We start from the raw sequence: 12,490 nt of genomic DNA, 5'->3' as shown, positions 1-12,490 counted from the left end.
CGTGGAGAGCATCAGCGCTCATCCGCAGCTACCGCTTCTGTCGTTTGACTGACAGGCTTCCCAATCTAACCTTCACCAAAGTGTGTTGGGGCAGACGCAGCGGGGCTGAGGGGAGCAGTGGTTGTCAGCTCCAGTGAGCGTCACGCGGGGATCCGACGCTGTCACATGCCAGTCTCAGAGAGCGAGGCATTGTTTAACACAAGACGAGAGGACAGTGACTCGGCATTAGGTGCACTGAAGCACGGTGAAGAGAGGATCAGAACACTTCAGTTGTTATCCAGTTCCACTCTTTATGAGGGGGATAATCACAATTTGAAAGGAGTTTGGTTTATATTTACAAATTATTGCAACTGTTCTGGCAACTTGAATGTGGGACCATATTTTTTCTCACTATTCTGTCACTTCAAGTATGGGTGCCAACCTCCTTGAGTTTGGGTGTGGACAGGGTGTAGTCATTTACTAACCAGAACTGTGAACTGGAAACTTGCCAGTGCCAAAGTGGGATCATGCATTTCCACATGGTTAGCACAACCCAATCCAAAATCCAGGCAGGTGACATAAACATAGAGTACCAGTAAAAAGTTGACACACCTACTCATTCCAGGATTTTTCTTTATTTTTACAATGTTCTACATTGTAGAATAAGTGGACATCAACACTATAATAACACATATGGAACCACTGCGTCTGAGATTCTTCAAAGTAGCCACCCTTTGCCTTGATGACAGCTTTGCACACTCTTGGCATTCTCTCATCCAGCTTCATGACGTAGTCACCTGGAATTAATTTCAATTAACAAGTCTGCCTTGATAAAAGTTAATTTCTAGAAAGTATTTCCTTGTTAATGTACTTGAGCTAATCAGTTGTGTTCCACAATGTAGAAAATAAAGAAAAACCCTGGAATGAGTAGGTGTCCAAACTTTTGACTGGTACTGTACATTGGTAAAAATGGAAATGTACCAGCTTTGTTAGATTTTTTTCCACCTATACTCACTTTTTCCAGTCTCGCAGCAAGCCCTGTAATTCACCATTGGTCACCTTTGACTCTAGTCTTGCCTGATGAGAGTTTTGCATGGGGGATGAGGTGGGGTGGATTCTCAGGGGAGGGGTGGAGGAGTTCGTGGATGAGTGCAATGAGCCAGAATGGTGAGTAATCGGCCAGGCCTGTGAGAACCATCGGCGGGGGCCATCTGTGGTTAAATCTGAGCGCGCTGCCACATTCCTCCATGCGTTTTCCCATCAGTGATCTAACACCCTCATCTCACCCAATCCCTCCTCCAAGCCCAAGCCTGTCAATAGCAGAGAAAGAAATAATAAACCCATGACCAACCCATAAGCAATCCCAGAGGAGTGATAGCTATAACTGTCTGGATGGCAGAAAACTGGGATAGGGGAGATGTCTAAAAGGACTTAACACATTTGTCATTTAGGGCCAAATTCTAATTTGGGATCTGCGTGCTGAACTTGGACTTCTGCAAAAAAACATGCATTGATGTCAAGGATTTGGCCCTTGGAGTTTTGTAGACATTGAATTGGTCCCCCTTGTCACCAATTACTACACCAAGGTTGTTTTCTACAACCTTGCCTATTGTTGTTTGAGACCACCTAAAGCGAGACCGTTTCAAGACGAAGACCGGAGCAAATAAAGTCAGAGTCAAGACCAGAGGGTGGGGGGGCGTTGAGACCGAGTCAAGACCAAGACCCGAATTATTTGTCCATTTCAAGACCAGGATTGTAATTTAGTCAAATCACCATGTCCAGTATTTCTGTGTTCATATATGCTGAGAGAAAATAGAGCAACTCTACAAATTATTACTTGCCCAAACACAATGAGGAAGAATGGGCCTTCTACGCCTTTAGAGAAGGGCTAAGGATTTATAAAACAATATTATTTTCAATGATGGTCTGATTTAATCTCTTCAGTTTTTGTTGGAAAGGGTTAACACTGAAGAATCTATTGGGAGATAAATCTAGCTAGCAAAGTCAGCCATTGGCTAGGCCATCAGAAGCTAGATAAAAGGCCTCAGCGATTCAACTCTATTAGGGCAACATATTGGAGTGACAGTGGAATTAACCAATCACATTGACTTAATGGGTGGGACGTTTTTACAAAAACGTATTGAAACTGGCTTCTTGAAGGCCAACAGGTCACTGCGCAATACCGAGCAGTAGTTTTCCCACCGTCTAGCGAGCTAGCTTTTGTTGTCAGCTAGTTTGCAGTGGCTGCAGCAGGTGTTATTGAAGAGGATGTTGTTACTAATTTGTTAGCTTCTCCCTTTTCAAGAATAACTTTCAACAAGAAGTTTAAAATGATCATCATCTAGTAGAACTGTGTTTATTGCAGCTCGCTTGGTGTTAGCCATCTCTTTGAAAATAACTTGTGTGTGAAACATTGTTGCATTTAAACTTTAGGTCACTGTTTACTTTTTGTGCTAAACGTAAAATGTTTTTGCAATGGGAAGTAATAGTATATTTCGATTGAGAAATTATTAAATGGTTGAATTCTTATTATTGTAACCTACTGGCTTATTATTGAGCAAAAATGTGTAATTCATTAATACTGTAAAAATTTGTATCTTGTTTTATACGATAAACTGTTTATTTGGTCTAAAAAAAAAATCTGAAATGTAGTCCTTGAAATGTCCTGAAAGTAAAAAATGTAAGGTTTCTATTTTATCCATATATAGTGTTTCTATTTATCCAAAAATAGTGTTTCTATTTATGGCATTTGCATTAAAGCCTCTGATAATTATATTTAGTTTTCACAGATCAAGTTTAAGTAGGTAGGTATCATTTGAAAAAAACATTTGCTCTTAGATGTTGATAATGCTTTGCTTAATTTAAGCTAATAAGTGGAAAAGTGAACAATAATATAAAAAATAAAAAACTTTATTTCTATCATTCTTATATTGTCTCGCACACTCTACGAGCATATACAATTTTGGTATATGGTATAATTCTGCCATGTTGACCCTGTCAAAAGATAAATCTCTTCAGCTAAATATGTTGGTAAGAAAAAAATAATTGTAGTCTATTTGATTATTCTGGCATATTATATACATGATACCGACATACTTTTGGTACGGTAATAACCATTTTTCAATGTAGGTTAAATATTCTTCATACTAATTGCATAATGTTCAGTTTGTATCTGTCTCATTATGTCTTATCTTTAGTTGTTTATAACAAATTGGAATTTCACACTGGATAGGATAGGACAGGACAATTAGTGATAATACATTTGTTTGCCATAAAGGGTGAGTAATAGGCTTCATCCATTGAAGTTGAAAATTAAAATGATTAAAAGGAAAATACCACTCAAAAACGCTTGGTATTTGTTTTATTTGTCGACTTTTGATACAGTCCCAAAATGTTTTGCATGTCAGCAATCAAGTTCAAGATATAGAACTTTAAAAATACAGAAAGTGTTGCAGAATGATGCGTTTTGCATCATATGAAAAATGAATCATACGGTGATAATTTATGTAGTTTGAAAGTTCTACACCTTGAAAACTTGATTTCTGAAATGAAAAACATTGAGACTGACAGTGGGGAGCCTTGTTCAAAAAGCCACAATTGACATGTCATAGCACCCCCTACTGTTGCAAACAGTTGGTCAGTTAAAATAACATCTCGTCTCAGTTTCACTTTTGATTCGTTTTTCCAAGTTTCATGATAAATTAAGTCATATAGCCCTTTATTTGCAAACATGAAATTCTAAAAATGAGGGAATTCATGTTTCATTCTTGTCATAAAGGGTAGTGAGTTCTCAGGGCAAGGTCATAGTTGTCTGCGGGAAGTACTTTTGTCCTTCCAGCCTACATCCCAATTGAATTGTTGACACCCTCAGTGTGTGCGTTTTACTATCCGAGTATGGTATTGGAGTAGTAATGACCGTTTGTCTCTACACAGGGAGATGGAGACAGCTTGATATGTGCCATGGCATTCTACATGGCTCACTTTCCCACAATGCAACTGGAGGATGGCCAGTAGAGCCAATCAGGTGGCATGAGTGAGTATAGACAAACGGGACGCAAGTGTCTTATCCCTCTAAAGGATCTACCCACAGACATTTTCTAGAGAAGACAGCAACTTGCATACTAAATGGACATTGAACCATAACAATTTAACACTGTCGCAAGTACTGTATCAACTAATATAACTGTAAATAAATTTGTAATGACCATTGTCCTTTATTAAATCTACCATACCAGTATTTATCATATACAATACTTTAAATACTCTAATTTCATTGAAACGTGAATAAGATGAATGCTTTTAATAAATTACGCTTCATACTAAATATAGCCACAATTTGACACTCAAACATTGTTTTCATAAGCTTGACAACGTCAACAAATGGGACATAATAATGTAAAACATTCAAGAGGTAAAAGACAACTTGAATTATTCAACTTTTATTGTGATCTATGATCAGGATACAAATGAATGTATTTTCCTTTTTAAAATGTCAGAAAAACGGAAAAAAAGTTGAAAAAGTTAAACACCAAACCCAGATTAGGTTGTACCATTGATTGATTGTATATGTTTCTTGACAAAAAAATAATTGTGCACCGAATTACCGTAATGTTGTGAAGCTTATTATAATTCAGGGTAAAACATGCATACCCCTTGACTTATTCCACGTGTTACAGCCTGAATTCAAAATAGATTCTCTCTACAAATACATACATACACACACCCCACAATGACAAAGTGAAAACATGTTTTTTTTTTTCTTCCTGCAAATGTATTGTATATGGAAAAACAGACATATTTAATTTACATAAGTATTCAAACCCTGAGTCAATACATGTTAGAATCACATTTGGCAGCGATTACAGCTTTGAGTCTTTCTGGGCAAGTCTATAAGAACTTTGCACACCTGAACTGTACAATATTTGCACATTATTCTTTTTCAAATTCTTCAAGCTCTGTCAAGTTGGTTGTTGATCATTGCTAGACAGCTATTTAAGTCTTTCAAGTATATTTAAGTCAAAACTGTAACTAGGCCACTCAGGAACATTCAATGTCATCTTGGTAAGCAACTCCAGTGTATATTTGGCCATGCGTTTTAGGTTATTGTCCTGCTGAAAGGTGAACTTATCTCCCAGTGTTTGGTCGAAAGTAGACTTAACCAGGTTTTCCTCTAGGATTTTGTCTGTGCTTAGCTTCATTCCATTTCTTTTTATCACCCAAAAATTCCCCTTGTCCAATGACAACATTTTTTGCAGTTTTACTTTAGTGCCTTATTGCAAACAGGATGCATGTTTTATTCTGTACAGGCTTCCTTTTCACGCTGTCATTTAGGTTAGTATTGTAGAGTAACTACAGTGTTGTGTGTTGGGTAGAGATGAGGTAATCATTCAAAATGTATGTTAAACACTATTATTGCACACAAAGTGAGACCATGAAACATCTTATGTGACATATTAAGCAAATGTTTACACCTGAACTTATTTTGGCTTGCCATAAGAAAGTGGTTGAATAGTTACTCAAGACATTTCAGCTTTTTCTTTTTAATAAAATTTCTAAAAACATGTTTCCACATTGACAATGACATTCTGGGTTATTGTGTGTAGGCCAATGACACCAAATCTCACTTCTTTTTTTATTTTTTACTTAGGCTTTAACAACAAAATGTGGAAAAAGTCAAGGGGTGTGAATACTTCCATTATTCCTTAAATCAGGGCTCCTCAACTAGATTCAGCCTTGGGCCGATTTCTTTATAAGTGGATGGTCGGGGGGGACATAATTACAAATAATTTGTAGATTGCAAATTGACTGCAAGAAGCCCAAACGTAATATTTGACTAAAACAATCATTTCAAACCTTGCTTACATTTGTATACAATCTCTATAATGCTTGTGAATACTTGGAGCTGATTTCCTGATGTTTTTACAGTCTATTGTCCAAGAATGAATGAAATATATATATATATATATATATATATATATATTTTTTTTTTAAATAAATTATTATGATGATTTTTTCTTGCTCATAAATCTTGGAGGCCAAATTCGTGGGTCAAATTCGGCCCGCCAGTAGGAACCCTGACTTAGATGATGCCAGACATGATCCTCTCGCAGAACAAAGATCATCAATAAGATTTAGCCTAAGGTAGAGAAAGTTTACAAGTGGAAAACATGAAACAAGATACATCTTACTCATTGAGGAATAACTGTCTCATTGATGGGAGTGGAAACAGAACTGCTTGAGGTTATGCCACCATTTGGTTCATCCAAAATGTTTTACCACGAGTTGATGTGGTCCTGGAAAATTCCAATAGGAACTCCTTAGCTCTTCTCACGAATGGTGGTCAATACAGTTTTGACAATACAATGTCGGTGAAATCTGCTTAGATGTTGCAGATTCTTAATTCTTTGCCGTTCATGGTTAAATCGACCTAATCTTCTTCTTTTCGTGAAAGAGAACGTGCTTGTTCACTGCAAAGACAGAAATAAGAATCTGAAGTAAGTGGATGCACACTGAAAAGCTATGCACACAAATTGGAAAGTATTGTGAGATAAAAATTTTGAAGCAGGGGCAAATGACTAGGCCAACATAGTATATGACTTGAATTACCATGAAAACACATTACCTGATATGAGCTGAATATTAAAATCACTCACACAGCAGGAGGAACAACAACAAAATTATACATCTAACAAGACTCCCAATATTGGCTCTTTGTGTATGATGATGTCATATGGCTGAGTCTATGGTCGTGTTGCCCTCCTCAGACATTGCTGACATGCCAGATTTTACAAGCCTGGATAAGTATTTAACGTATCAGCTAACCACATCCTATCTGGTGCCTGACTGCACACTTGATGACATGGCATGCAATCACTGGTTGATTCATGCAAGGGAACATGACCATAGTTAAAGCCACACTGTGGCTACATCTGAAATTTGGTGTCAAAACCTTGCTTCCTCTGTATATGTTTCACCAATTTCTCTCAGCTCATTGGAGGAAGAGGTCCGAGGGAGTACCTTGGATTCTCTGCTTCAATGCGCTTTGAGCGCAATTGAGGAAACAAGTACGGAGGAAGCAAGGATTTAACAGCAAGTAACCAGGGCCATAACTACATACACTACCGGTCAAAAGTTTTCAAACACCTACTCATTCCAGGGTTTTAATTTTTTACCATATTGTATATATTCTATATTATTTTTGATTCTTCAAAGTAGCCAACCTTTGCCTTGATGACAGCTTTGCACACTCTCAACCAGCTTCATGAGGTAGTCACCTTGAATTCATTTCAATTAACAGGTGTGCCTTAATTAAAAGTTAATTTGTGGGATTTCTTTCCTTCTTAATGCGTTTGAGCCAATCAGTTCTGTTGAGACAAGGTGTGGGGGGGATACAGAAGATAGCCCTATTTGGGAACAGACCAAGTCCATATTATGGCAAGAACAGCTCAAATAAGCAAAGATAAATGACAGACCATCATTACTTTAAGACATGAAGGTCAGTCAATACGTAAAATTTCAAGAACATTGAACATTTCTTCAAGTGCAGTCGCAAAAACTATCAAGCACTATGATGAAACTGGCTCTCATAAGAACCGCCACAGGAATGGAAGACCCAGAGTTGCCTCTGCTGCAGAGGATACGTTCATTAGTAACCAGCCTCAGAAATTGCAGCCCAAATAAATGCTTCACAGAGCTCAAGTAACAGACATCTCAACATCAACTGTTCAGAGGTCTGGAGTCCAAATTGGAGATTTTTGGTTCCATCCGCCGTGTCTTTGTGAGACGCGGCGTGGGTGAACGAATGATCTCCGCTGGTGTTATGGTTTAGGGGTGCTTTGCTGGTGACACAGTCTGTGATTTATTTAGAATTCAAGGCACACTTAACCAGCATGGCTACCACAGCCATCCCATCTGATTTGGACTTAGTGGGAATATCATTTGATTTTTAACAGGACAATGACCCAACACAACTCCAGGCTGTGTAAGGGCTATTTGACCAAGAAGGAGAGTGATGGATTGCTGCATCAGATGACCTGGCCTCCACAATCCCCCGACCTCAACCAAACAGATGGTTTGGGATGAGTTGGACCGCAGAGTGAAGGAAAAGCAGCCAACAAGTGCTCAGCATATGTAGGAACTCCTTCAAGACTGTTGGAAAAGAATTCCAGGTGAAGCTGGTTGAGAGAATGGCAAGAGTGTGCAAAGCTGTCATCAAGGCAAAAGGTGGTTATTTGAAGAATCTCAAATACATTTAGATTTGTTTAACATTTTTTTGGTTATTACATTATTCCATGCGTTATTTCATAGTTTATGTCTTCACTATTATTCTACAATGTAGAAAATAGTAAAAATAAAGAGAAACCCTTGATTGACCGGTCGTGTATGAATTAAAAAAACATTTAGTAAACAAAGCAAATAAATTACAGGTCAACATCTAAATATTACTCCCAGCGTTGATCATAGCTCAAAACTCTTATTCTTGATCTGACTGAGTTCTTATCGTGTCTGCCTCTTTGCGAACGAGTGGAACAGTGGTTTGTTTGTTTGTTATTTTCGCCTGCGTCCCTGGATTTGCCTTTTTAGCAGCACATTCACCACTCTTTCAAACAGCTAACTCCACCCCGAACTACCCCAGCTCGGACTCGGTTCAAGTAGGCAATTTAGAGACGCTGCTGACAGTGTCTTTGCAAGACGCCATCCCACGACTCCTGCCGTGTCTATAGACATCCCCCAAACTAAAAACATCTCTCTGAAAATGAGTGCACAACTGGTAAATAGCCGTTTATAGATACAGAAGTATTTGGACACCCCTTAACCTGTTGGGGATAGGGGGCAGTATTTGCACGGCTGGATAAAAAAACGTCCCCGATTTAATCTGGTTACTACTCCTGCCCAGTAACTGGATAGAAAACACCCTAAAGTTTCTAAAACTGTTTGAATGGTGTCTGTGAGTATAACAGAACTCATATGGCAGGCCAAAACCTGAGAAGATTCCAAGCAGGAAGCACCCTCTCTGACCATTTCTTGGCCTTTTTTGTCATCTCTATCCAAAACAAAGGATCTCTGCTGTAACGTGACATTTTCTAAGACTCCCATAGGCTCTCAGAAGGCGCCAGAACGTTGAATGATGACTCTGCAGTTACTGGCTGAAAGAAAAGTGATATGTAAAGAGTTGATTTTTTGCAATTCATCATTATACCAAATGAACAGTCACAGTGTCAGTGTGAATCATTTTACATATTTGCCCCCATTCAGGGGAGTAACACTACAATTGTATAGGCTATATCTTTGTAGATTAGGGTTAGGCGGTATCCAGATTTTCATAGTCATACCAAGGTATACGGTATTACCGACCGTGCACACAACGGGTGCTATTAAAAATAAAAAACTGGGATATTGATCTAGGAGGGGATTGAATGTCTCTACAGTAACCAAGAAACTTGATCTTGACATCTTGCCACTTAGCTAGCAAACCAAATGCATTGGTATTTCAAAATATACAGTATAACGGGGAATCACCCAAGCCTACTGTAGATCGACTGAGGTGACAAACTAGAGCAGCCAAGGTGACAATGGGGGACCTGGTTATGGCTACGCAAGCAACATTTTCAGACACAGTGAGAGGCCATTGTCCACTGGGCATCAGTGCTAACTCCCTGAGAGAAAAAGATGTCATAGTTTGCTCCCATACAATGATACTCAGGCAGAGATGGTTTGTAGCTTACCCAGGGGATCATTTTTTCGCAGCACCAGTTTCTCCCGTAGTCGGTTCCTCTTGGTGTTGAAACAATAACCTGTCCCTGCAGCACTCACCATTTGCACAAGGACAGTCCTGTAACACAGATACAATGGTTCCTTTGTGTGATAGCCCACAAAGAATTATGGAATATACTACATGAACATTTGGTATTCCTCTGGGTCACCTTTATAATAGAGCAGATTGAGGATAATATTACCGCAAACACACTTCAGAGAAAGATATCAAACCTAAACTCCAATCTGTACGGTATTAACATTTTACTAGGAAGTAGTTAGTCAGCAGATCAGACCCGCTTGCAATAGCAGTCGTTCAATCTTCTCGGTGTAACAGTTGGGATAATGGAACAATTCGGAGCACAATACATTTCTCATCCCTGGGTTGAGGTACTTTTTCAGAGAAATATCTCGCGCCGGCTCCACGGTGTCCTAATCTACACAACAATGCTAAAGTTAGTGCAGCTGTACGCAAGCGGTTCCGATCTGCTGGCTATGAAGTAGCATACACAGTACAGGGTACAATACATGGTCCATGGATATAGTAATAAATAGCGGGTCCATGTACAAATAATGAGGTGGAGAAGGAAAGAAAGCACTTACTTTGACTTGGCCTTGGCCACTTGTGTGCATGGAAAACAGAGGACAGTGAAATCAGATGGGCAAGATCTTTATGCTCGCTTATGTTAGCTAGCTAGTTAACATAACACTTGCCATGGATAGCTAATTAACATAGCTTCTGATTGAACAATCTAACGCTAGTCAACACGACATATTTTTTTTCACAAGAATGGTCGCTAGCTAGCTTACTACTGAAACTAGAAAGGTAACGTTAACATGACACGCTGGCTTCAACGCTAAAGATAGAATCACAGGTAAATCGACCAACCAAATATGCATAGAGCCAGCCAAACAATACAATATTTTGCCATACAAGTGGAAAAACTACAATATACAGCAACGTATTCAACCATACTCACGATTTACAGCAGTGAGGAACATTTTTGAATAGAGTAACGTTAATAGCGAGAACAAATAGATAGCTTCTTCTTCTTTTTCTTTGGGTTTATTGGCGAACTACACCAAAATGTGTATTGTCGCCACCAACTGGATGTTGAGGAAAACAATGTCCTAAAGAAAAGTAATTCCACTATGGGAAAGGGGAAATGAACATGAATATTATTTTCCATATTCCAGCTCCTTCAGTCATTCAAAACCTCAAATCCTCTGTTTAGGCTCTAGGGCCTGAGAGGGTGGGACTGCATGAGTCAGTAATTTTACATTTACATTTAAGTCATTTAGCAGACGCTCTTATCCAGAGCGACTTACAAATTGGTGCATTCCGTGTAGTAATCCATGTAGCTCCTCAGATGTTACGTTTTTTAAACCCAGAAATGGCTCAACTACAGAAACAATGATGTCAGTCTTTCTTGACTTTTTAAAAACTCTCTTTTTTTTACCAGCATTGCTATTAAAGCGACAAAGTCACTTTCTTCACTTGTCTGGATTGTGCTGGTGACACAGGCCTCGGTGCATGTTGCTGTATAGCTCTCCTGTTATTCACTACCATCAGACCTTCTGCTCTTTCTATTGTTTTTACTGCCTCCGCATAGGACACAGACTGACTGGGTAGTACATATATCCCAGCTGCATTCGGCTCAGGAGGGACTCCACTAATAAAAAATCAGAACAGACAAACTCTTCTCCTTCCTTCTATTAACCACATGATTCATCCTACGAATGTCAACCACTCCAGAAATGTTCTTTAACATTTCAATGTCAACATCTTCTGACACTCCAGAAATGACTCCTTTGACAGATGCCCTGTTCCATAGCTCAAAACACAACACAGGATAATCATCAACTCAAATGAGGCCCAACAAACATTCCTTCTGATCAGCAGAAACACACAAAATCAATACAAGACCTATCCTTATCATTTTCACCGACTTTCTTCACCATTTCGGATACTCTCCATGGATTGACCAAATCGGGCTCCAATACTCCCAGAAAACAACCTCCTACCAAATACAATGGGGTAATACCAATACTAAACATTTCCTTTCCCACATAAATGTTACTTTTTTATAACATATAACAGCACGTTCGGTAGTGCATCAAGAATTGAGCATAGCAAGTTTGTCTGAAGGTCTGGTTATTAAATGGGTAAATACACCAAACAAAAATATGAAAGCAACATGTAACATGTTGGACCCATGACTCATGAGCTGAAATAAAATATCTCAGAAATGTTCCATGTGCAAAAAAAGCTTGTTTCTCTCAAATTTTGTGCACACATTTGTTTACATCCCTGTTAGTGAGCATTTCTATTTGGCCAAGATAATCCATCCACCTGATAGGTGTGGCATATCAAGAAACTGATTAAACAGCATGATCATTACACAGGTGCACGCTGTGCTGGAGACAATTAAAGGCCACTCTAAAATGTGCAGTTTTGTCACACAACACAGATGTTTTTAGTTTTGAGGGAGCGTGCAATTAGCATGCTGACTGCAGGAATGTCCACCAGAGCTGTTGTCAGAGAATGTAATGTTAATTTCTCTACCATAAGCAGCGTCCAACTTTGTTTTAGTGAATTTGGCAGTACGTCCAACCGGCCTCACAACCGCAGACCACGTGTATAGCATTGTGTGGGCGAGCGGTTTGCTGATGTCAACGTTGTGAACAGAGTTCCCCATGGTTGTGGTGGGGTTATGGTGTGGGCAGGCAGCAGAGAACTGGAAGGAAAGGTGACCAA

The 12,490-nt window shown here is 39.0% G+C and overlaps 1 protein-coding gene across 1 annotated transcript; it reads right to left on the bottom strand.

The window, feature by feature from the left end:
- Positions 1-5,185: 5,185 nt before the first annotated feature.
- On the bottom strand, positions 5,186-10,836 carry LOC115172183 (39S ribosomal protein L33, mitochondrial). The gene is made up of 4 exons (XM_029729340.1): positions 10,713-10,836; positions 10,336-10,354; positions 9,705-9,811; positions 5,186-6,446 (listed from the first exon to the last, which is right to left on the bottom strand). Exons 1-4 carry the CDS (start codon positions 10,732-10,734, stop codon positions 6,397-6,399), a joined length of 198 nt encoding a protein of 65 aa, XP_029585200.1. The 5' UTR covers positions 10,735-10,836; the 3' UTR covers positions 5,186-6,396.
- Between the last annotated feature and the right edge of the window lie 1,654 nt (positions 10,837-12,490).

The sequence above is a fragment of the Salmo trutta genome, chromosome 33, assembly GCF_901001165.1.
Source record: "Salmo trutta chromosome 33, fSalTru1.1, whole genome shotgun sequence".
Taxonomy (NCBI): Eukaryota; Metazoa; Chordata; class Actinopteri; order Salmoniformes; family Salmonidae; genus Salmo; species Salmo trutta.
This window is presented reverse-complemented; position numbering and strand designations above follow the sequence as displayed.